The sequence below is a fragment of the Chinchilla lanigera genome, unplaced genomic scaffold (genome assembly GCF_000276665.1).
Source record: "Chinchilla lanigera isolate Chin_1 unplaced genomic scaffold, ChiLan1.0 scaffold00039, whole genome shotgun sequence".
NCBI classification, from domain to species: Eukaryota; Metazoa; Chordata; class Mammalia; order Rodentia; family Chinchillidae; genus Chinchilla; species Chinchilla lanigera.
The window spans coordinates 579,744-606,678 of record NW_004955440.1 but is presented as its reverse complement, the minus strand read 5'-3'; the positions used below and the strand labels follow the sequence as shown (position 1 = coordinate 606,678).

At 38.1% G+C, this 26,935-nt stretch overlaps 1 protein-coding gene across 4 annotated transcripts in view; it reads left to right on the top strand.

Moving 5' to 3' along the window:
* The window catches only part of Nckap5 (NCK-associated protein 5), an 892,836-nt gene that overhangs the window by 552,546 nt on the left and 313,355 nt on the right, over positions 1–26,935 (top strand). For all 4 annotated transcript variants that reach the window (XM_005390736.2, XM_013517461.1, XM_013517462.1 and 1 more), the window contains one exon: positions 5,157–5,244. In XM_005390736.2, the coding sequence (XP_005390793.1) occupies positions 5,157–5,244 (88 nt within the window). The remainder of the gene's footprint in view (positions 1–5,156; positions 5,245–26,935) is intronic.

The window sequence follows — 26,935 nt, the reverse complement described above, 5'->3', positions numbered from 1 at the left end:
AGGAGTAGCAGACAGAAATGTTTTTCCACTTTATAGTTTGTCTCTTTACTTTGTTGGTTCTTTCCTTTACTATGTAGAAACTTTTAATTTTGATATGATCCCATTTGTTGATTCTTGGTGTTATTTCCTATGCAGTTTGAGTTCTAATTCAGAAGAAACTTTACCTATGCCTATGTCTTCAAGGGTTTTACCTATTTTATCTTCCAGTAGGTTAAGTGTTCCTGTTTTAACATTCAGTTCTTTGATCCATTTTAATATTAGTTTAGTAAATGGTGAGACCTATGGGTCTAGATTCAGTTTTCCACATGGTTTCCCAGAACCATTTGTCAAAGAGGTGGTCTTTCCTCTGGAGTATATTTTTGGCCATACTGTCAATGATCAGATAGCTGAATGTACTTAGGATTGTTTCTGCATGCTGTGTTCTATTCCACTGATCTATATGTCTGTTTTTGCATCAGTACCATGCTGTTTTTATTACTGCAGCTTTATAATATAATTTAAAGTCTGGGATTGGAATGCCTCCTTCTTTGCTCTTGTTGCCAGAGTTGCTTTTGTTTTCCTGGGTCTCTTCTGGTTTTATATGAATTTTACGGTTGTTTTCTCTAGTCTTGTGACAAATGCTGTTAGTATTTTGATTAGGATTGCATTAAATCTGTATGTCAGTTTTGAAAGTATGTTCATTTTGACAGTATTTGTTTTGCCTATCCGGGAACAGGGGATATCTTTCCATTTTCTTATGTCTTCTACAATCTCTGTCTTCAGAACACTGTAGAGGTCTTTCATTTATTTGTTTAGGTTAATTCCTAACTATTTAATTTTTCTTGATGCTATTGTGGATGGTATTATTTTCCTAATTTCTACTCTGTGAGTTTATTATTGGTGTACAGGAACACTTGATTTTTGTGTGTTGATTTTATATCCTGCTATATTGCTGAATTTGGTCATTAATTCTCTGAGCCTTTTGGTCAAATTTTTTGGCTGTTCTATGTGCAGGACCATGGCATCCGTGAAAAATGATGTATATCTCCATTTTATCTTATGCAATATTATTTAATGTCCAATTAACCCTATTTTAAATTAATGCTCTTAACTAACCCTCAGAGGAAAGTCTATAATAAAAATTTGTTGATTTTTAAATAATGTGTTACCATAACAAATGGGGTATATTTTTTAATAAGATACAACTCCTATATTTTTACCTTGTTACCTAAAATATATTGTTTGCATAGGTGTTTAGCTTTTTTCTTCTGGTTTGCCTGGGAGTTAATGTTTAAAAAAAAAGATAAACTTAATGTGTATTAGAACTTACTACAATTCACTGAATATAAATTTGTTGTACATATTTTTAGTTATGACAGATACTTGTGAAAATTTATGAAAGGACAGGATTTAGTCTCAGTTGAGAAGAGCCAGAAAACATCACTGAAGGTCAGTATTTAAGGATGCATCACACCTATCAGCAATTTGGAAACAAATAAAAACCACAGCCCTACCCAAACCTGAAGTGAAGAAAGGAATTGGCTTATTTTTAGTCACATTTGGGAAACAGATGGCAGAGCTGTGCTGTGTGCTGACTAGCAATGCGAGCTCTGCTACATCCACCATCAAAATAATAAAATAAAACAAAATATCATTGGGCATCAGAATCACGATGGATGATGCTTCACAGCCTTTAATTTTTAAACAAGCAAAGGTTTAGTAAATGAATATTCAGAAAAGATGTCCTCTGGGAATAAACAACGATATGGTCTCATAAGACTGAAAACATTTTTTCTGTGAACAGATTCATAAAGATTATGAAAAATATGACAACTTGATTTTTTTTTTTCTAATGAAAAAGGTTGGGGTGAGTCCTGTGCCTCTGTTCCAAGCTGCAGGTTGGAGATGGACTTGATTTTAATTAATCACATGGTAATGCCAGGAAAATGTTCACAGTTATTTCCAAAGGTTCTGGACTGCTTGAGATTATTTTAACAATTTCCTGTCTACTCCCATTTTTTTCCTTTTTTCTCTTTCTTTTTAATACAAAACCAACAAGCAGGGTGAAAGGAAAGGTGAATAGGTGTTTTTCTTTTCAGTTATCAAATTAGCCATAGAGCTTCTAATTATACAGAGATAATTCAGTAAGATTTATAGAGACATTATATTTTAATTTATTAAAAAAATAAAAGAAGACATGATTTTATTTCAACTGACTTCTAAGTACTGGGCCACATTTAGGCCCAATGTTTACAAAAGAATGAATTCAGCATCAAAATAAGATTTCCAATTTTTGTGCTAAAGTGAGAAGAAAGTAGACTATAGTCATGCATGACTTAATAATGGAGATATCTTCTGAGAATTGCATTGTTGGGCAGTTTGATCTTTGTATGAATGTCAGAGGGTGTGTTCACACAAAGTATGACAATAATGATTCCACTTGATATAAGATTGTGGGATCACCATCACATGTGCAGTCCATTGTTCAGTTGACCAAAGACACTCATATAGCATACGACTATAATACATAGAAAACCAGAAAACTGTCTTTGACCTATAACAATTGAGAAGGTCAGCTAAGTCTTCCAACACTTATTATTGTTCTTGTTTGTGATAGATTTGATGAACATTGTGGAAGTCTATCTCTGAAAAGATTATGTACATAAAATGAAATGAAGTATTAGAAATTGGCCATGAGGATGTATTTCAGAATTTGTGGCTTCTTTAGGATTCCTCCCCCAACCTTCTTCCCAACTAAACTTAGTCTTTTTTAAAAATTTCTCCCAGATCTTAAGTTCTGCCCTGGTCAGAGCCATTGCTTTCTTGGGCTCCACATCTAAAAGGTACGGACTGAGGTAATTCTTCCTGAGGAGTTAGGACTATTGTTCATTCAGGGTACTTGCCCTAAATGTCAACAGGTCAACAGGGGAGAAGCTGCTGTTTTTAATGAGTAAGAATCTTTTAATTCTAACTTTGTGTCCAAGTAACCATGATCCTTTCAGTAGCCAACCAATCTTTCTGTGTCTGAGCCTTTTCAACTACTAATAAATGTAATGATATTTAAAAGTACATTATAATAATTTATAGATAAGGGGGTTCTCTGACAAGTCAAAAGTACTGTTCATTTTGAGTTATTATTAATAATGTAAGACTTCTGAAAATTCAGGGAACTGTCTCTACTTGTCCAGATGGCTGCACCAAGTAAGCTGCATAAATGTGTGGTCACAAATCATCTTTCAGTTCTCATAACCACTGTCCTCCATCTTATGGAAAGCCTGAGTGGGTCCCAGTCTCATCCTCTGTCAAGGTAGAATTTCCCCAATTAATAATCCCGGTTTGGATGTTCCGGCCTGTCTGCAGTTTCTTCGCTCCACTGTTACGTAGTCACACCCATAGTAGAAAGGCTGGCAGTTTGAAGGATGCTAGGTGCTGGTGTGACCTAGCCACAGCAGAGGACTCATAGGGCCTCTAGAGCCCTCAGTTTGCCACACTGGCTGTCCTTGGAGAAAGGGAGAAACTGAATTAGCTTGCTTTCCACCACAACTCTCTCTGATATCACGCTGAGTCACTGAAATACATTGTTCAGGATGAGACTGAGAAAGACAGTCAACTCCAGCCCTGGGTAAGGAAGGAGCACAGTGTTCAGTGTGGTGAGTTTACAAGAGTTCAGGTCTTTTCTGTATTCTTGGAAGGACCCCAAAAGAAGATCATTATCAAAGAGTCTGAATATACATGGAGAGTGTCTGGCATAGAGTATTTCATTGTTTTAAAAATGCATTGGCAAATATGAACTGTGCACTGAACACCTACTTTACCTATAACTGAGGAAGACATACATGAGATATGCGACATAGTGTTATATCAGCTGTTGCCATTTTTTCTAGAGGACAAAACTTGAATAAATGAAATACCTGAGTATTCAAGCAAAGGGGTTTAAGTGTTAGAATAAATGATTTAAATAAGGGGGTGTAAGAATTCAAAGAAGCTATTAATAAATGAAGAAGTCTTAGTGTTATGGTTTATATCTCCATGCTCTCTAAATCTCATGGGATCATAGGCAGGACCTTTAGAAGGTGGTGGTATAGGGGCTTATAGCTGAGGAGCTATTAGGGAGTGGGGCCTGTTCAGAATAGGTGTGTCACCTTGAATGTGACCCAGAAAGTTATATCTCCCTTCCCAGCTCATTCCTTTACTCTTGCTTCCTGTCTGCCATGCCATGAGAATCTCTTCTTTGCCATGCCCCTCTGCCGTGCCTTCCTGCCTTGAAGCCACAGTTAAGTTATGGGCTAGATAATAATACTAATCTTCTACTTTAAATTGAGAGTATCTGTTATTTTGTACCAATGAGGAAAAAAGTGACTAAGATGCTTGGAAGCAGAATCTGAGATATAATTGGAAAGATGGATGGCATACAGGAAGATGAAAGGAAGCTGGCATTCCAATAAGTAGCAACATCCTGACTAGATGTCTAGAAATAGAAATCGGCTTTGGGGACAATGGGCATCCTTGGGAAGTAACTATTTAAAAAGTAGGATTACAACACACAATCTATTATAGTATAACCTATAGAAGTAGTCATAAATGTCTTCAAAGATGCAAGTATAAATATGCTGATCATTTGAAGTAGCAAAAATTGTGAACCATTTCATTTCCATCAGAAGAGGAACAGTTAAATCCTGCACAGAACATTGACACCATAAAGTACTAAGAAATGGTTGAAAAGAATGAAGTAAATCTTTCTCTGCTGACATAGACAGACCACCATGGAAAGAAATGACAGTGTATTAATGGAGAGAATGCATTTATGTAATATGTGTTAACTTTGAAAATTGAGTTTAAAAAATCAAAGTGGTGTTTCTGGAAGATTAATGTGATGACATTGTACTGAATTGAAAGAGAGTGATTAGGAGGTGTGTGCATAAGTACAGATGTCCAAGGCCATGGATGTGCACCTAAATGGTAAGGAGAAAGAACCAAGAGATATATATGCTGAAGAAGGATTATAAATGACTTCTTGACAGATTCTTAAAATAGGGACAAAAAGAGAGAGTAGAGAAAAGATATTTCCTGGTATAAACTTAGAAAATACATCCTAAAAAGTGGTTTCTATTAACTAGAACAGACACATGATAAAGGGAATCCCTCTTTAAGAAATTCTTTATATTTTTATTTTTCAGGATGGAAGAAACAGTACGAAATCTATTGCAGAGTCAAGGACCTCCAGAGCAGAACAAAGAGGAAACGGTTAACATGCTGGTTTATCAGGTATGCCATATTTTTTACTCTTGGCTGGGTCCCAGTCAGCTTGTTTTCTTTTGTGGGAGCTGCCCAGTCATGTCTGGTTTGAGAAATTATATACATGCTTACTTAAGGTATGTGTTCCTTGAGCTCTTGATTTTAAGAGGACCCTAGATTTATTTGGAGGAAAATGGAAAAAATGTGAAATAGAGACCTACAACAATGTCATTGCAGAATCCTATGATTCAGGCTGTAAGAAAGGTATTGACACCATTCTCTGGGAACAACAGAGAGGGAGTGACTCATCCTCTCTGAGGAGTTAAGAAAGTCTTGCCAGAGGGGGGATTTGCAGTGGGACTTAAGAGTAGAGAACCAGTAACATGTTCCAGGTAGAGGGGGATACTAGATCAGGGTACAGTGGTGCAAATCTTCATAGCAGGCTCCTGGGTATAAGAAGATGAAGGTAACTGAATGGTAATGGTATAAGAAGATGAAGGTAACTGAATGGTAATGTCTCATCAGGTAATGGTCTGATGAGACACAGTTTGATGATGAGACCAAAGTTCCATGGAAGAGCTGGATGAGATCTGGGCTGGTAACTGACACTCAAAGTTCTTGTACCTGACACTGTGGACTCTAAAGGGGTCCAAATAGTAAGGGGATAGTGAAGGAAGAAATCATCATCTTCTCTTAATAACCCTTAACTCATGGTCTTTTTGACACTAGCAAGGTGGCTAGACTAGAAAGCAGGATATCCAATCTGAGTATGGCCACCCAGATGAGAAGGATCTGGCAGATTTGGAAAGGGAAATACAACAGAAATAGCACAGGAACATTATATAGCTATATTTAGGGCTTTTATTGAAAATAACAAATAAAGACCCAGAATTGACTGTACAACTATGCATAGTAAACTAAGAAAGCAAGAAGATGGGCAGAAATCTGAGCGAATCATTGGGGAGCTACAGGTTTTTAACTGGTTAACACCTTCTTGCTAACTTGAACCACCAATGATAGGTATATGACTGTCCCATCAGGTGGCTTGTACCACTAGTGGTAGAAGTGGTACAGTCAATGGATGGCATAGTCATACACGTACTACCAGTGGTTCAAGCTGCCCAACAGTGAGACTACAAATGATGGCTCCATCACAAATGTGTTAAAAGGCAAGATGGAGCTGGACTTGGTGACACATTCCTGTAGTCACAGCCCTCTGGGAAGCTGAGGCAGAAGGATCACAAATTCAAACCCAGTCTGGGCAACTCACTGTGTTTCAAAATAAATAAGGCTGGAATATAGCTCAGTGCAAAGGCCAGGCTAGAGTTCAATTCCCTGTACTGGGGGGAAAGAAAAGAGAAATTGGGGAGGTAATCACAGAAACTGAGCTGTTAAGGATAATTTTGCCATCAGCTTTTCTGCATCCGTGAGCTCAGGGTCCTGCAACCTGATGTATTGAGAAGAGGACAGGGAAGAACCTGATAATGAAAGTCAGAATATTATTCAGAGATATGAGATCTTGGCATACTTGGCTGTTATAAGGGTGTGCTGTCAATACTTGACTCTTGCAAAGTAGGTGGAGCTACTTTGTGAAGGCCAGGACCACTGCTCTCCCTCTCTAGTGAATACAGATTAGAAGGAGTTGATTTCAACTACCTCAGAGGAGATTAGTGAAAGACAAAAGAAAGACCCCTAAAACCCGTTTTCTAAGGAAACAGTGTACTTTTTTCCTTGAAGTGGTGGCTTTGTAAAGCACATACAGTACAAAAATGTGTTTTAAAACATTTTCCTCTCTATAAACTTGTCTATTTGTTTGGGGAAATTAGCTTTTACCTCTAGAGAGGAGATTGTTATTAACTTTGAATTAATGCTACGCACAAGGGATATTTATTGTTCTAATTGGCCTTAGGCTCTTCTCAAAGGGGAGAGGGGCCTGGGTTACATGACTGAGAAAGTTCATTCACACATTCTACAAACATTTATTTCACTTTTAGGATGCACAACTTACAACCTTGTACTCTGGGAATTCAAGAGGTAAAAACAAAGAGATGACAAATTATAGTGGACAACATTGAGTCCCAATGAAGTCCTTTCCTCATCATAATTTCTGTTATTCTAAATATGGTTCTGTATTAGTCAACTTTCCCATTGCTGGGATGCAATATCCAAACCACAATGTAAAAAAGAAGAGGTTTAATGTAGCTCATGGTTTCAGGGGATTTAGTCCATGGTCATTTGGCTTCAAGGCAACAACGTGATGCTGGAAGGGCATGGTGGAGCAAAGCTGCTAGCTTCCTGGTGGCTGGAAAGCAGAGCAGGGGAACAATGCCAGAGAAAAGGGGACCAGGAACCATATATGGTACCCAAAGTTATATCTCCATGACTCAGTTAGACATACCTAGAGGTGCCATCTATTAATCCTCTAGGCAGTTCCCAAGCCAATTAAGTTGACACAATTATACTTAAACACTATAGTATCATAGTAACCAAATACATTATGCAAGATTTACATAGAGATACCAGTACATTTCATAGTTGCTACCTTCCTAGAGCTAAATTATTTGTTTTGGACAAAACCAGAGAATTTATTGCTTCATAATATGGGGTGTCATTAACACGACTCAGATTTTCCAACCTGTAAAATTTCTCTGAAGGGGTCAGAGGTTGATGTAAAGCTTAGACACTTAGCAATGCTGAAATTTGTCTCATTTTCTGTTGTGGTAGAGGTGTTTGTTCTGAGGATTTTATCATAGAGCTAATAAAATAAGAGTAATAGCTTCTATGTTCAAGGTCCATGCTAATTAATTTGCATGCATTAAATGTGGTCCTGTTTTGTTAAATGACTGTGTTCCTGGAGATCTCACATGATGTGTTCCTTGTATGATTTATAACTTGCATAATTCAGCGTGGTTTCTCTCAACGGATGATGGTTGTTTCTATTCAGCAGCCAGGCCAATCCTACCATGAGATAATAAGTTGTTTACAATTTACTAGCCTTACCATTATGCAGTTTTGGCTTTTTTAATTTAGAGAATTTGCATGATTTCAAATTTTATGTGTGAAGTGATATTAGTGACCATTTTATGTCACTAAGAAACAATTTCTAGTTTGTTTAGTGTAGAGCCCCATCAAATATGACTAGACTAGAGCTCATTCAGTGCCCACAATAACTTTGTGTAAGAAGTACTGTCCCCAACCATCTCACAACTGTGAGGGCAGGCTGAGAGCTATGACCACTTGCTGGAAAACGCATAGTCAGGAAGTAATGCAGAGGGGACTTGGACCTTGGGCAGTCTGACTCTACAGCATCACATCTTATGATGTGGAATTCTATAGACACTAAGTAATAGGCTCAAGTTAGCTAGCCGGTTATTCCCAAATTGCAAGCTTAACCTGGCCTCTCTCCCTTCCGTGTAGAGTTCACCTCATCCATCCATTGGTTCATTCACTCATTCGTCACTGTAGTAGTTATTCATTTACTTTCTAAAGAAAATATATTAGTTTCCCTGGCTGCTGTAACAAAGTTAGTGGCTTAACAAAATACAGATGTATTCCCTTATTATTCTGAAACTCCAAAGTTTTAAAATAATGTATTGGCAGGGCCAGATTCTTTCCAGAGGCTTCAGGAGTAGTTATTTTTGTACCTTTCCCAGAATCTAGCCATTCTTCCATCTTCAAAGCATAACATTCTAGTCTCTGCTGTTGTCATTAGAACTTATTCTTCTGTCTTGCTTCCCTCCAACTAGATAATCCAGGGTAATTTCCTTATCTCAAGGCCACTGACTTGATCAAATCTGCAGGGGCTCTTTTGCTCTGTAAGGGAACGTCTTATTAAGTAACAGGGCTATGGCTGTGGATATTTAGGGGGTGGAGGGAGGAGTTGTTATTTCTTCAGTTTATAAGATTCTTCAGGGTAGGGAGGGAAGGCAGATAATTACACGTATTGGACAAAGTGATAGAAGCCAAGAAAGAAGCCACACAAGTTCCAAGAACACAAAGTTGCAGGCCAGTGGTAGAAAACCTGTGGCACACATGTTTATTAAGGACAAAGATGTTAATTTATAAGTTGTTTTTTCTAACATAAAACTTCAGTATTCAGGTTTCATTGCAGTGTTGGCACTTTGCAATAAATATGTGGGTTTGGTGTTGCAATTTGGGCACTTAGCACTCGCCTCTAAAAGGTTTGCCACCGCTGGTATAGGACACTGAACTGCTGCATTGTTTTAGGAAACCCTCTCATCTGGCTAGGACTTATTTTTAAATAACTGTCTTTCCCATTGTCTCATAAAGTGGACACAGGAGTTACGAGATTCTTCATAAGCTCTATGGCCTTCCTTTCTCAGAACGTTTTATGTCCCAATGTTTTTGGACCAGGTCTGATGTTCTGGGTATGCACATGTGGTGCTTTATACTTTACAAAGCACCTGGACAAAATGAATCTCCCTCATTTGTCCCAGAAATCTCTAAAATAGATATCATCATGCTCCTGCTATGAGGAGGTTGACAGAGGTCTGTTAGAACTCTGGCAGATGCTGTGTGCTAGATCTAAAAACAAGTTATGGATTTTCCTAGATGAGATATATAGAATTAAAGAAAGCAATTATCTGGGGAATATTTTGATGGTGTGGTTAAGAGTGGGCACAGTCTAAAACGCCAGGTCTCAAAGTCACTGTTTCAGAACTCAAAAAAGTTAATGAAAGCAAACTGATATAAGGTAATAAGCCAGGCAGTGTTTCATTTTCATTTCTCTGTGGAAGAGACAAGCCTCTGAGTAACAGACACATTATCATTCTGTGCAGGAAAGGTGTCATGTGCACCTAGGACAGACTTGTTTCATATGGGAATACTACAAGACCTTAAAAGGCTGTCTTTAGAAGACCCCAAGTCAGAAACATCTATTTCCCTCCTGCTTTGTTTAGTTTTCCAGCTGATTCTCCTTGGGTGTTTTGTTTCTTAGTGTCATGTTATATTCTTGTTGCTCAAGCCACTATTTCATTAAGTTAGGAAACTTACAATAGAAAAAAATAAGGATTAGACATAAGAGAATACAACTAAGTATCAGTGATATACCGTAGCTGATTGGAGAGGGACATCATTCCTTCAGCTGCATCTGTCACAGTGTGCACACACAGGCAGCTTGAGATGTGAATAACCTCAGCACTAATGACAGATCACCCCCTATAGGCCTCTTGTGTCCGTAGCTACCTTCTGTGCTTCTCACTGAGGTGGGTATGCGTCCTCTTGTTTCCATTTTTCTGTGTGGAATGTGAATTGAATTACATTGACTAATTTGTGCAGGGGAAAAATTGTGTCTGGGCAAATGGAAATAGTTAACTGAGAAAGACCTACATATATGGCTTTTGCTACTGAGACTCGGGATCTCAGGCAATTACTTAAACTATGTAGGTTCTTTGTTTTTCATGTTTTGAAAAGCAGAGATTTTGGACTGAATTAGGGGTTGCAAATGTAAATGACTTCAGTCATCCATAGAATAGTTAAGGCATACAGAGTATGAGGAACCTAAGTGCCCTCCAGAGGCCTACATTCTATTTGTCCACTTCTGATGAAGAAATAAATACAGGGAATGGTTTCATTTGCTTTTATTAACAGGCCAAAGCTTTGCTTTTGAAAGTCATGCTCTAACTATCCACAGGTGGTTTAAAGCTAGACAAGCGGTGGAATGCTGGGGATGGAGGCAAACTGGAGAACCTCTGTCTGATCTCCAGGGGGCAGCCACAACCCAGCTATGGCAGACCCAGACAACCGGAAGTACAGGAAACACCAGTGTGCAAAGATGGCCGCATGTGTCAAAAGGAAGCTGAAAGCTCAGATTTTTATGGAAAATTTCTTAGTCTGCAGATTATACCTTCTTAAAAATAGGGGCAATAACTCAAATGTGTACTAAATCAAGGCTCACCCTTACAAAGATGATATCTAGGCTTTCTCTTGGTCTTCAAATTCTAAGGTTTTGATATTTCTATTCAAAGTCCTGTGAGGCTGAGATAATACGAAATACAGGAAAAACACATCTACCTCCTTGACTATTGGCAAACACTTACTGAAAACCTACTCTGCACCCGTCACTGTTACGACTGGTTTTCAAGTACAAGCTCTTTGAGTTTTCACAAGAACACTGAAAGAGTTACTATTATTTTCCCTTATTTTGCAGAAAGAAAACTTTCCTCACTTTACAGAGGCACTCAGAGAGGCTAAGTGGCTTGCCCTAAGTGACACATTCCCAGCGTTAGGTCCCCTGAGTACCTTTGCACCCTTTGAACTGGCAGAGTAGGCTACCATGAAAATGAAGTGCAGAAATTTGGTCAAAATATTTGGTGAGTTGTCCCAGTGGGAAGTGGAGTGCACTAGAAGTAACGATCAGCAAAGTGCAATAGTGTCCAGGTTTGTCTTCACCTATGTTATTCTCCCTTCTGGGAGAGACCTAGGATACTGAGGTTTCAGAGTCCAGTTCCATAATTCTCAAAGATGGCCAGTGCTCCGTCATTGATCCCTTATTCTGCATCTAAGATAATATAGTGTTTTACCAAGTAATTTCCATTTGATATTATGTAATTGGACTTCAAGATTGCTTTTTCTTAAATAGTTCTTAAAAAGAATTATCAAGTGTGTCTAAGCACGAGGAAATGGACCTTTTCCTGTTATCTAAAACTTGTCAGTCATTAGATAGATACATACTTACATAGATACATACATAGAGACCCATGGACAGAAAAATAGATACTTTTCTAATAATACACAGAAAGTACATGGCACTGGGTTTGGGATCTCCCTCATGAGAGGTCAAGACCACCTGAAGCTCAGCCTGGGAGAGATGTTAATTTCCTCCAATTATAATTCTTATCAGAAGAGCTAGAAAATTTTTTACTTTAAGTATTACTTCTGTATAGTGATTACTTCCTTGTTTTCTTTATAGTGATTTTAAATATAGTTTAAGCAAATCCAAAAATTTATGCCAGAGAAAAAAGTTAGGGTTCACACATTATATTACTAAACATTCAACTCTAAAAGATACTCTTTCTAAGAAATGTCCTGTAAAAAATAATAACACTAGTATAAAAATGTCAATTTTCCAAACTTGTAACATAATAGCATTTTTGCATGCACATAAGCAGAATGAAAAACTGAAGTGTTTATTGTTTTTAAAACCTAGAAAGTTCCCTTTTCCTGTTCTCCCTAGCCTAGCTGAGGCTCAGAATCCCCTCAGGGATTTGGAACACAATTAGCTAACTGGGCACTTTCCTAAATCTGAGTTAAAATGATGGGGCTTGGAACTCAGCTTCGTTTTGTTGTTTTCAAGTTGGAGGATCATTTTGATTCTTCCTGCCCATACATGTGTGCTGAGAGCAAGTCAGGCGCTTCAACAACCTTTGTTCCTACCATAATCTTTTCCCTCATTCAACAAAGGAAAAATGGCGCTGGGGTGAAGTTCGCACCCAAGTTCTCACTGCAGCACGTGCTAGGTTCATCCATACTGATTCCTACCCACACAGTACTGCTTTCAGTAAGCACTCTGACAGTTAATTAGTGAAGAAAGAACACCCTTTAGAGAACTTCTGTGTAATTATAGAAGCTGTTTAGAAAACATTTCCTTTCTTTCTTTTCCCTTTTTTGAACAAAATGTAGTAAACAAATGCAAATACGGAGATCAACAAGTAGTACACTGAATGTGCACATACCTAGTAGAAAAACTGATCTAGAATTCTGTTTGTTAATAGAATGGTTAAGTTGTTCATACAGCTATGCACAATTGGAATATGACATAGTTTCATTGAGTGCCATTGTCTTTGGTGTATAATCTAAGGAAGACACAAATACTTCTACTCTTCTTTAAGACAGGTGGCCTTTTTTGATTCTCAGTACTGCAGAAAAAGAAAGGATAAAGAAAGGGAAAAGCAAAAAAACCTGGCCTTCCCCTTGAATTTCTGTGACCTTTGTGTTGCTGCTGAAGTACTGATGGTGACAGAGGGAGTATTTTCATGGTGTGTTAAGTTTTAAAGTCCTGTAACTGTTCCTTGAGGAAGTGCTTTTCTTTCTCCCTGTCTTTAAAGCAATATTTTCTACTTGTGCAATAAGGTCAGTTAAAGAAGGCAGGATTTCTCAAACCTGGAGTATGTGCTTAGATTTAGGACAGCCTGAAGTACTGCCCTTCAATAACAATGAGCATTCCTTTTATTTTAAAATTACTATACAAGGTGACTTGTATGATTTTTATACTCTACTGAGATACTTCCCAGAATTCCATAACTTTGCAAAACATTCTCATTTTCTAGCAGCCACTTATTGGCTCACTAACTAAATTCATTGTTTGCCTTTTACTTCCGAAGTTATACCAAATACTTTTGAAGGGATTGAGCTGTTTTAAATAATATCACTGAAACCTTAAATAATTACTTACATGCTTCTCAGGAATTTATACCTCTGGTTTAATAGGTTCTGTTCCTGTGCTCAATTTCTGCATGCATTCTGGGTGCAGATGTGAAAACTCTATCTAGATATATTTTGACTGTGAATCGAATTCTTCCCAAGTAAAAGTAAAATGTGGGTTCTCTGTTAAAGCAAACATAACCTATCGATAAAATGCTGCCCCAGAAAAGCACCTTCTCTTCTTACAGATAAGCTCCATATTGCCCCTGTGAACCCTACGCTTTCTGATCTCATCTCAGCACAGGGCCGGGGTTTATTTTGAATACACAGAGTGTGCTTTAGGTCAAGAGGTCCTATAAGTGGAATCCAAATGATGTTGCCCTTTAGTAACCAGGTGGGTTGGGTAAATAGCTTGCACCCTTCAGATTTTTAAACAGTCATATGAGTTATATCTTTCTTTTTGAAAAGAAATGAATTTGAACAGAGTAAAATCACGATATCAGTCCTTCAGCTTTGACCTCACTGCCTTAACTAGCATGAGCCTGAAAAACTGACTTTAAAAAAAGACTGGGCTTACTAATGCTTTATGAAATAGAGTTAAAATAGTCCAGGATAAAACCTGAACCATTTTGGAATGAGAAGATACTCTAGTTAAGAAGGAAGTGAAAGTGCATTCTGAAAACTACTTTCATTACTGAGATCTCCCCTGCACAGTAACATTTGAGCTATGGATATTGTGCTCACTGATTTTGTCTGCACAAGCAGCACAGTGCAGCTTTGAAGGAAGTGGGTGGGGTGAGGTCAGTGGAAGGTGGTCTGGCCAGGGGTCTACTGTCTGCATTTAAGCAATTGTAGGATTCAGACTTGAACTGATCCAACAGGTACGTCTGAGAAGGTAGCACCGTATGCTTCATGGGCTTTGAAGATTGTGCCTGGATTCTGAACAGCACATTCTGGGTTTACAGAAGGTGACTATCTACACCCAAAAATGTTTGCCTCAGCCTTCAACCAGAAGACCAGGGCTTGGGCTGTGAGAGGGTTCTCAAAGAGGAGGGGCCAGGGAAAAGATTTGTAAAATGTTGACTTACAGGGTTTAGTGAAATTTGGGAGGTCAATGGAAGTTCAATGCTTGTTTGTCTTCCCTTAATAACTTTGCTTTTTACTGAGGAAAGACATCCTACCCAAATCACTTAAGATCTGTGCCACTTAGGCCACTGTTCAACTGTAGAGGACACCCCCACTCCACCCCTTGTACTGGGCTTTGTACTCTCTTCGGACCCCGAAGGGATGGAGGTGGTAGAGAAGTCTACTGAACTTGGCTTCCCCTCTTCCCAGCCTATGTGAATCTATCAGCCATACCTTCTAATACAGATGCAAACAGTGCTTGGTGTTTCTTTTTTCCCTATGCAAGAGCAACTCTAGATTAATACAGGGAACAAACCACCTGATGAAAGGAAAGTTATAGTGGAATTTTAAAAGGCCATGTATTTTCAGGGGTACCCAACGTTCTAAACACCATCTATGGAAGGGGTACTTGCTGGCAAATGGGTGAAGGGGAGATTAAATGAGAAGAACTTTCAGGATCAGATCTGGAAATGAATACCACTTTTATTGTTCAATTAGTTTTTCCATCTTGGGCAATGTTAGTAACTTGAATGCCAATTTTCTTTTCCGTGTAATGGGTATAAAGAAACAAAAAGGAAAGGGTGTTGTTTTCCAAGTGCTTTCTCAGAAGTTATTTCACTTAGGAGTCAGAGATAATATATGACAAAGTACAGAGCACATTCAAATATTCAGTAAATGCTTATTATTCTCATTGATATACAGTTTGCCCTATCTACTTGTTTTTTCTCTTCAGCCAAGTTCTTCCTTTTTTCTCTTCCCCATCTATCTTATCTCTGTGGTCAGTGCCATAGGAGCTTTTATAAATGTGAAGCTTCAGAACTGGAGAAAGTGATCAGATTGAGAAATATGAACACTTGGAGGCATTCCACCTAGGTTCAGATTAATTGGAAGGACTGGCCTATGTGGTGCTATCTTGTCTTGTTGTAAAATCAGCACGTCCTCACTTAGAGATATTTCTTTGAAATTCTTATGCCATCATTAAAAGGAAAAAAAATAAGATGACAAATACTTTACAGAGGGTCATTCACATATTGGTCATTCAGGTTAATCTGAAGGTTTTGCTCTACTCATTTTCTCAGAATGTGGAAATTTAGGACATGTTACTCAGAGAGGAGGGAGACAGGATAACAGTTCTAAAGAAATTCAGGGGCTTAAAATTCTCCAGATGGATTCATTCTGGGTGAAACTTCACCCCTGAGTGAGCCAGGGAAAGGAGCTATTAGGAACTAGCATAAGTTTACAAAAATAAGAACAAAAACAGCAAGGGCAAATGATAGCTATCACTTTAATGGTTTGTCAAGTGCCATGTGCATAAAAAAGGACTCAGAAATCACTGCCCCTCTTTGTCTTCATTCCTTCTGTCTCTCTGGGTCCAGACCTGAGGCTGTTGCTATCATCTACAAATGTGAGAGGCCTGGCCTACTGTCTCAGAGCTATTTACCGTACGCCTTCTATGGTGTACACCAGGTGTCAAACCAAATTCAAATGAACTTTCAGAACAAAGCTTCTGAACAGAATCTTACAACAGCTTGTATTTTCATGCCACCTGTTTAAATGCACAGCCATGGATCTCATTCAGCTGAACTGCATTGTTTCACAGGTAGATCAAAGTACAGTATATGTTTTTGCAAAAAGGTTGTTGAATTGGTTTGCCATCCTATATCCTAATAAATTTTGTCCCACAATAAATTAATAAGTAAACATAATAAAGCCATTTCTTCCCACTAAGGCCAAATTATCCTTTAATGTGAATCAGTAAATGTCTGCTGTAATTATAAGTGATGATCTTAAGTCTATTGCAACAATCTTTTATGTTGCATTAAACATATACTTAAAATGTAAATTGGGCAACATTTCTCTTCAGTGACTATATATTTCTAACCCTAATGTTACTGTATTTTTTTCTTTATGCATTTCTATGATTTCTTTTCTTCTGAACACTTAACATTAGTCAAGAGGATCAGTGTTAAAAATTGGCACAAAAACAATTAATATGCTTTTTACTGTTTATAGGATACTTTCACAGCATCGTCTCATTTGAACTTCACATTGACCTTTTAAAACAGCAAAAGCAATGAGCTGCAGTTCACACAGGTGAAGAGAATGAGTTTGAAACATTCAACTTTCTGAGTGTCTGACATTGAGTCAGACTGTAGTGAACTTAATCATTTGATTCCAAGTCCCAAGTACCCACACCTTCTAAAGGTAGCATTAATAACATTTCTATGCCAATGATCCTCAAATTTGGCTATATCTGGAAATCATCTGTTGAGTTTAAAAAATTACTGAGATCCATGTTGCAACCCAAGAATTCTGATTTAATTAGTATGGTCTAGCCTGAGCTTGAGAATTTTTATAATCATCACAAGCCAGAGCTACTAGGCAGGTTTGGTTGAGAAACATCCCATTACAAGGTTTTAGACTCAGCTGTATTAATTTTTCTTGCTTCCTGTGCTAAAGCTTTTTGTTTGTCTTATATTTTCATTGACCTACCACCACTCTTTCCTCTAGAATAGCCATTCCAGTACCTTCTATATAAGAGACCTGCCAAGCTTCAGGAAAAGGTAGAAGGTGATCTGATCTTTGAAAGACAGTAAAATTCACACAAATGGGAAGGACCCTTCATCTTGTAGTTACTCTGTGAGAGATAACCAAGGATTATGGGTATAAGAGTAAGAACATGAAGGATCGTAAATATTGTAGGACAAGGAAACAGGATTTTGGGTACTTTGATGAAAGGCACAAGATGATTATATGTACCCCAGGAAGAGACAGAGGAAGATTATGAGTATTCTGGCAGGAGAAAGCAAAGGATTACAGGAAAATATGAAGCCTTCAGAGGCCAACTACTTATTTTCAGATCCCACCTGAGCCACTCTCAAGCTGCCTGATATCTGAGGAAGCACTGAACCTCCTAAGGGCCTGGGGAACACTGTGCCATCCAAATTTGGTATACGGGTTGGTATTGAGCTCTTTGCTTGAGAGTTAACATGGGGCAATTAGATCAGAGAGCCACTCAGGAAAATGATTAGGGCTTGGGAAGGGCCTAATTCTGAGTCCCCAGACTGAATGTTCAAGAACTACTGGAGATATCTGAGCAAGCAGACTTATCAAGGAAAACCTTGCTGTTTGGAAACTTTCACTGGAAATGGAAAATCACTTTATTTGCAATGTTAGGAGGAAATCATAGACATTTAAAAACAAGGATGGGATCCTAAATTCACCTTAGAGTTGAGTGATAACTGAGCAAGAGGTCTTTTTCCTTTTTTAACATTCAAATAATTAGCAAGTGTTAGAGTTGCCAAAGTAAGAGTTTTTCCTTGACTTATTGAAGTGTCCTGGAAATACAGTGTAAACTCTGCAGAGAAGGTGGACAGTTAGATGCCAGGGCTGAACCTCCTAGCCAACCCCTCTTACCTCAACAACCTCAAAGCCCTCTGCATAGAGCTGAGTCTTCAGAATGGCCCAAACTGTAATTGCTTGTGGTTTTCCTATCAGTGTCTGAGGTAGATTTTGGCACAGAAAGCCTTTCAAGTTTGATGAGTTAGAAGAGAGAGTGTAAAAACTAAGAGGATTCCTTCCTGCGTAGTAGGAGTTAACAGCCAGAATGCTTCAGCATTATTGTTGACAGGACTCTCGTATTTTTCCTGGAGTAACCAAGACTGTTTACTACCTATTTATTGTCCTCCTCCCTGCTATGATTTTCTGAGTAAAAAATTGAAGTGTGACCCATGAGCTCAGCCATTACCTAGTGATGAGCAAGACAATCAGCAAATCTTAGGTGCTCCAAAGGAGGCAGAGAAACCAAAACAAGTGATCTGCAGTCACTGACTGTCAGAGCTTAGCGTTACTACACATGAAGAAACGATGTGCGTTTTGCACGTGAAGAAATGATAACTTCATGTAAGTGAGTGGCTTTACGAACAGACGCCCCACCTATAAATGGCAAACCCGGGACTAAGACACAGCTCAGTGGCAGCTTCCTCTCTGTAGGAATAGAAGGTGTACTTGGTTGTTTGCCACGAAGATGGTCACTGGTGAAATCTAGAAGGCTGTTTGTGGGAGTAAGTTGAAGAAATTGCCTGGTTAAACATTTGTCTTAGGAAGCACAACGTGCCCAGCTAATCATTCTTTAAATGCACAAAGATTTTACATGAAGAAAATGGTTATCTGAGTGTTATGGTTTATATGGAGATGTCCCCTCCAAGCCTCATGTGATCGTAGGTGGGGTTTTGGACGGTGATTGGAATATGGTAGTTTATAACTGACTTGCTGTTAGGAGGTGTAGTGTGCTCGGAAAAGGAAGGCCCCTGACAGCATGTCCTAGATGTTTATATCTCCCTTCTGGGCTCCTCCTATCATGCTCCCTGCTTCCTGCCCACCATGCCATGAGCAGCTATTCCTCTGCCCTGTCCTGTGCCATGGTGTCCTGCTGTTATGGTTGATACATTGTGTCAACTTGGAGAATCTAGAGGTTTGGCTAAGTGGCTCAGCAGGAAGCCAGGGTGCTTACTTTGTACACATCCTGAGCCTGTGGAAGAGGAGGGCATGGAGATTATGTGAGAGTTACACGCCCCTTAGGTGGGGGTAGCCTGTTTACGATGTAAGGCAAGAAAGAAGCTGCTTGCAGTCATTCTTCCGTTTTGCTCTGGCTGTTTGCTGTTCCGCTGCCATTCCCCCCCTTTGCTCTTGTTGCTTTGCTATCTTCTGCCTCGGAGCCAGCCAAGTATGGACTGAAACCTCTACAAACTGTAAGCTAAATAAACCTTTCCTTCCTTCATTTTGGGCGTTGGATATTTTGTCTCAGCAACGAGAGAAAAGTAACCAAGACACCTGCCTTAGAACCAGCAGACAGTGGATTGAAACCTGTACAAATTGTGAACCAAAATAAACCTCTCCTCCTTTAATTTGTAAGTGTCAGGTATTTTGTTCCATCAATGAAAAAGTAACTAAGATACCAAGGTTCAGATACACTTTCATATTAATGACTTTTCAATTCTGACTTTTCTAAATGTTTAGAATCATAATTATGTTTTGCTAATTTATCTGAATTTCCCTCCCTATCTTACTAAGATGCATCATCTTACAGCTTTATAGCTGTCTTCACAAGTAAGTGGCTTTTGGCCTTTCTTCTTCCATTGAGGCTATGAGTGGTTTTTCAGGATGTATGCCCTCCTTCATGACAAAGAAGGCTCTCGCATACATTCCTGCCATTTCCCATGGTTAAGGGTAAAAATGATAGTTTAAAAGTCAAATAGTGCACTAGGACAATATTACTGGCAAAATTTCTTCAGTGAAAATACTTAAAAAACTGAGTCCATCTCTTTGCCTAGAGTTTTGCCTTACTAGAGAACACATGATACCCAAATTATACTAGATAAATGTAACATCATCGCTTTCAGTTGCTTTAGATACCAACAGGTGAGACCTGTCTCTTTCCTGACATGAACTCCCATGAGGAGTAACTAGATATCCCATTTCTGACTTTTAACAGTACAACTGATAAACTTCGCAAGAACGGTATTTTTCAGTAAGCCCAGGAAGGAAGAAGGTGGAAGGAACAGAGTCTCTTGATTGGGAGTTGGTCTTTGAGTCTCTAAACATTGCCAGGGCATCTGGGAGTAGAAAGCCTTGTGGGTAAAAAGTTAGCATGCTCCTCTGTGGTATGTTGGATGTATGTTCTGGGGGATATGAGTTTAAAGATAAGCATGCAACATTTCATTCATTCTAGAAGAAATTAATGTAATGGTGCTTTTTTCTTTTATGCAAGTATCAGTGTCACCATAAGTTTGTGATAGGAAGATATTTGTTTAAAATTTTTCTCTGTTGACTCAATAGTATTCTTCTTTGTGGCTGAATAGTATTCCATTGTTTATACATACCGCATTCCCTTTATCCATTCATCTGTTAGTGGGCATCTGGCCTAGCTCCATATGTAGGGCATTATGAATTGTGCTGCAGTGAACATGGATATGCAGGTGTCCTTTAGTGATTTTGTTTTTTGAGGCAGGGTCTCCCTGTTGCCCAGGCTCCCAGAGTGCTGGGATTACAGCGTGAGCACCATACCTGGCTCTCAGTATAATTTCAATTTGCTTTCTAAGGATGGGTAAAGATACTGAACATGTTTTGGATACTTGTTGGCCATTGGTACTTTGTGGTGGAATGGGTATTTTCTGTGTCCTCTGCTCTATTCCATGATTCTGCAGACCTATTTTTGTTCCAATATCCAGCTGTTTTTGTTTTGAAAACTCCTATATGCCTGTAGCATTGTGCTTTTTCTCAAAATTAATTTGGCTATTTGGGGTCTTTTATGTTTCTATATGAATTAGAGGAGGTTTTTCTATAGTTCTGTGAAGAATGTCATTGAAATGCTCAGGTGATTGCCCTGAATCTGTAGTTAGCTTTCAGTCATATGTCTATTTCCACAATATTCATTCTACCAAGCCCTGAGCATGGGAGGTCTTTCCATCTTCCTATGGTCTCCCTCATTTGTTTCAGTGTGTGCTACAATTTTCATTGTAGAGATCTTTTACCTCCTCAGTTAAGTTGGTTCCTAGTTATTTTTTTAAGGTATTGTGAATGGAATTGCTTTCCTGATTTCTTTTCTCAGCTAGTTCACTATTGATGTGTAGACAAACTATTGATTTTTAAATGTCAATTTTTGTATGCTGCTACTTTGTATTCAGCCATAAAGAAGAATAAAATGATGTCATTTCTGGAAAGTAGGTATAACTGGAGCTTTTCATGTTAAACCACAGAAACCAGACTCTGAAAGAGAAGTATTGCATATGTTTTCCCTAATATGTGAAGTTTTTAAAAAGTGGCATGTAAGTGCGAGGGATACTATTAGACAAGAGGAAGGAAATAATGAGGAGAAGAGTGGTAGGTATAAAGGAGGGTAATAGAAGAAACTCACCTGGGAATATAGCCCAGTGGCACAAGTGCCTGCCTGGTGAGCACAAGGTCCTGAGTTCGATTCCTAGTTCCCACCCCCAAAATAGAAGAAACTGATATGATCAAACTGTTACGTGCATATATGAAGATACCACAGTGAGACCTAATGTTTTATAAAATTAATGTGCACTAATAAAAATGTATTTAAAGAGTTTTCTGTTGAAAATACTTAGAAATATTTGTAGTTCATCATTACACCTACAGTGTCATCAGAGATAGAGCCAGGTGACATCATCAATCATTATCAGCATAATAACATTGGACATTTATTGAACGCCTTCTGTGTTGTACAATGTTTGATGATAAGAATGTGAACTAGCATCACATCTTATTATATCCTACAAAGTATTATATTCTGCCCCTGAGAGTCGTATAATTGTGACCTGGTGAATTACAATCTGGTGAATCACATACAATGTCTGTTTACTGAACTTGATCTGACTCATTTTCTTCTTGTAAAGAACAGTGTTTTAAAACAGATGCTTCTACACTTTCAGGGGTGCTATATTCCCATAAATCCATCATAAATTCAAAATATCATTAGCTTCCTGAACACTATATCTTAGCCTCGCCTACCTTAAATATGGTCAAAATACATACGTTAGCCAACCTCTGGGCACAATCATCTAACCAGAACCCTAATGTAAGATAAAGTGCATCTCCTGTAATTCACTGAGTAGCTGAATCCAAATAATACTGGTAAGACAGTAGTATATCATAGTGTACAGTTGTTTTCTCTCGCCTTCCTGTGCTCCTGTGAAAGCTACAACTCACTGCTGCTGCTCAGCATCACAAGACAGTATCTGGGATCTCACTGTGTATATCACCAGCCCCCAAAACAATCAAGATTCAAAGTGTGATAGATAAATGGATGGATGGATGGAGAGATGGACGGACGGACAGACAGATGGACAAATCAACATTTAAACCCAAGGCCTTTGCCCTGAGTTACATTCCCAGCCCTTTTTAAATTTTTTTATTTCCAAATAGGGTTTCCTAATTCACTATGTTGCCAAGGTTGACTTGAACTTGTGATCCTCCTGTGTTAGCCTCCCAGAGTGACAGGGGTTGTGCTGCTATGCCCAAGTTAAATTCTGTTAAATACATATTTTGCTACATTATAAAGTAAAAAAGAAATCCCTTATTAACACTAGCCATCATAAATCAAGGAAAATCTGTATTATCATCATTATCATTACATTTAAATACTTAGAAGAATTCTTTCTTAATAGAGGAAGTTCCCTCCTAATTAGTTCAGACTAAGAAACTCAAAAGATACGTAAATATTTCTTTGCCAGCAATTGCTACACATAAAAAATGATACGATACTGACAATATTTTTAGAAACAATTATTTGAACACATCGGCAATCTGGTAATGTATATTTTGGGGGAAAATGAAGTGGAATTTTATTTTATATTTCAAAAATTTTATCTGATAAAATTGTTTATGTTTATGGTATACAACTATATATATACACACATACACACACACATATTATGGTTAGCTAAATCCAGCTAGCTAGCATATATTTTGTCTTATTTATTATTTTCTTTCTTGTGAGAACACTTAAAATCTAGATTTTAGCAACTTTCAAGTATATGATATGCTATTATTAATTATAACCACCATGTTATACAGTGGATATAATGACTTTATTTCTTTTGTCTCCCTAAATTTTTATATTCTTTGACCAACATATTTCTAATCCTTATACTCTTTGACCAGCCTGAGTAACCACCAGTTTAAACTCTCATTCAGAGTTCATCTTTTTTAAATCCACATCCAAGTGATACAATGTGGTATTAATCTTTCTGTAGCTCGCTTATTTGATTTAATGTAATGACCTCCAACCTTGTGCATTTACACCAAAATGGCCAGAAAATTTTAAAGTGCTTAAATTGATTTTAAATTAAAATTTTTCCCAGGTTCTCAGACATATGGTTGTTGTCAGTGTATACAAAAGACAACAATAACGTGGCTACTGCACCTGCCGTGAACAAGTCAGTGACAGAATTACCACCTTTGCAGGGATGCCCATTGCCCAGCCCATGAGCTTAGCTTCATCTAGAAGCTGTTTGGCTCCCCTGCCCTCTGAATTCTTTCAGAAAACTGAGTTGGGGAAAGACTGAATTTGAATTGTAAATTTTGACCTTAGGTTATGAGTTATTTTTTAACCTTTGTTCAAGTGTTTAAGTATAGCCATTAACTATCTAGGTGCAACTCCCCATCTGTATGACATTCTTATTGTTTTTGGTTTCTCTCTGCCCAAATATACTCCTACAGCCATCCGTGGGTTATAGAAACCAAAATCCTTTTTGCTAATTTTACGTGTCCATACCTTTAATGAAACTGACTCTTTTTTTTTTTTTCATGCCAGGATATTCCACATCAGACTTTCTCTTTATGTAAAATGCCTTTAGAATTTAACCTTTTTTAAAGGAAATAAATGTTACTGATAGATGGAACAGGCAATAAAAGCATCATCTGAGAATTTATTAACGTAACTCTGCAGATCTGTTCAATGTGCAAGATAGCTGGCAATATTGAGGAGCATTTTGAGTGAAGAGTAATGTGAAGTAGATGTGGATTGATGTGCCAGTGGTTGTGGGTTCATATCAGAGACATAAAGAAAACACTCTGCTCTCTTATCCATCATACACATTTAATCTCGGAGATTTTACTGTGTGCTTAGTTCACTTTGTAAGTCAAATCCAGGGATGAAAAAGAAGAGTCTTTTATATGTTTTGCCTGACAGTAGTAATGTTACACTGTGAACAAATTGGGATGTTCTTTTAAAATCCTGTGATTTATCTGACGCTATTTTCCCCCCTTTAAAATTTAGTATGCTAGTGCTGAACAAAAGCTGCTAGCGATCCCTCAGAATGGGAAAGTTGTTATGGTATTTGCTGAAGTGCTATCTAAAGTGATAATATATTCTGCACACCCGTCCCACCACCAGAAAACAAATGAGTAAATAAATCACAGAAGCTGAAGCAACCAGGGTACGCTGGAGTGGCTGTCAGCCATTCAGCTGGCCTCTCTGTATTTCTGTGGAGCTCTTCTTATTGTGTATATTTACATATTGAGCTAATTGGATCATGATTAACCGTGGAAGTGCTAGTGGTTTGTTAAACCTATTCTGCTAACAGTGATCTGAGACCAGACCTGACATTTCTGATAAAATCACTAATTCTGTGCAGAAATGGCCTGGGAGCATTAGAAGAGATGCTGCCTGTCAGTAATATGGTTCACCGATGGATAAAGATCTCAGATTCAGAGATGAAATTCCCATTAAGGGGAGATCTATAGATGAATAGGAAAGTCCAAAAGAAGGCATTGAGCCTATGGAAAGAGCATAACATTTGAAATCAAAACTGTATTAAATTCTAGCTCTGCTACTTACTGTTAAGTAGGATACTTAATATCCATTAAGCTTATTTCCTTGTCTATAAAAGGGATCCATAATATTTGCCATATATGCCTGTTACTGCAAATGTATAAAATTGGACCTGTGATCTCACATAATTTAACTCTGAGCTGTTATATGATATTAGATGTTATTTATTATATGTTGTGTTCCAAAAGGAACTTTATTTCATGTGAACACTACCCCATTTTCTACATTATGTGATTGGCCCTAAATTGTAGTTTGTAATATTTTTACTATGAATTAGGAGGTGGATTTAACACATGGTTGGATATTCAAAATGCAAAAAAATTCTGCTTTAATTTTTCTGGTTGACTAGTATCCTAAGGTTAGATGTTTCTTCATATTCCCATAATTTCATTTTTCTACCTTCAAGTAAAAAAAGTGATAAGTGCTTGAGGATATTTTCCCTCACTGTGTTAGGAGATAAGAACGGCCCCCATCAGAAAAGTAATGAATGAGCTGGAGCAGTGGACAACTATTATTGCCATCAGCATATATGCATAGGCTTTGTGCTCACCCTCAGAGTTAAAAAAAAAATAATAATAGCTGAGGGAATTTCCTATATTTTTCTAAAGCTTTCTAACCAAGAGATACTTGGAATTATTCCTCCCATAAGCAAATGCCCTCGTAGAGAGTTCATGTTGAGCATATTTCCTGAGAGTGTTAGCAGAATCTTCCACTAAACTCTCCCTGAATGTTGCTCCCCGGGCTGTTCATTTCTGAAAGCCTAAATGCAAAGGATGGGCTGGGTAGCATTAATTTAGGGCTTGCAGCCAAAAGAATGTGCTTTTAACAGGGAGAGAGAAATACCCTTCTGGAAAAAAAGTTTTATTATTCATGGAGTCTTCTTCACAAATCTAATTTAATGGCATTATGTATTAAAAGTCCCCCAGTCTTTGGCAGCATTAAAAGTACTTAGGTTCCTATTTTGAATTTTTACAAATGATAAAAATCGTAGAAATTTAAAGCCAGCAGAGATCTTTGAGTTATTATTTGTGCATTTTATTTGACCGATAAAGATAGTGAAAGAAAGAAAAGGTATGTCATTATTAAAAATCACATACCAGGATGGAATGCAAATTTCTTATTTCTACTTATTCTGAGGTTTACTAGAAATGTAGCTGTGTCCCACCCTGAAAAATAAACTTTTAGATGAGAACAGGATGGCCCTTGCTGGGTGCTAAAAAATCAACTATGCCTATATCCTATCAAATGAAATGCAAATGAGGTGTCTAAATATGACATCTCCCTTTCCCTCTGCCTTTACTTGGGTTTCTTCATTTATCGTCATAGTCCTGGGCTCTGAGAGACCTGCTGTCACACCCAAGTGATGGGGTAGAAGACAGAAGTGTCACTCTGGTCAGGTTACATCTTCCCACACACAAGTGACAAACCACACACGCTTAGGGTGGTAAGTATGGGGTGATGACAGTGAGGATTTTCAGATGTTCCCCTTTACTTTTCTTGGCCGAGAAACTGTGAGCCCATTCTGGCAATTTTCTTGCCTCATTTGGGACACCAAAGGACAGATTTCTCCTTATCATCTAAAAGAAGGGACAAGCAAGCATCTTTTGTAAGTTAGGGAAACTTTCTAACAAGTGGGAGACTTGTATTTTTGTCCTTCATTGAGGACATAGAACCTCTTTCCTACAAAGTTAGTGTTGTCTTCTCTGGAAGCTATCAGGAGTAGTTCTGGGTTATTAGTGTCATCTCCTTTCATGAAGAGAAACATTCGTAACATAGTGGTCTCCGGGGTCTCAAAAATCAAACAGAAATGTTCCTGGGGTCTCTCATCACACTAGTACAGAAAAGTTCCTATTGCACAGG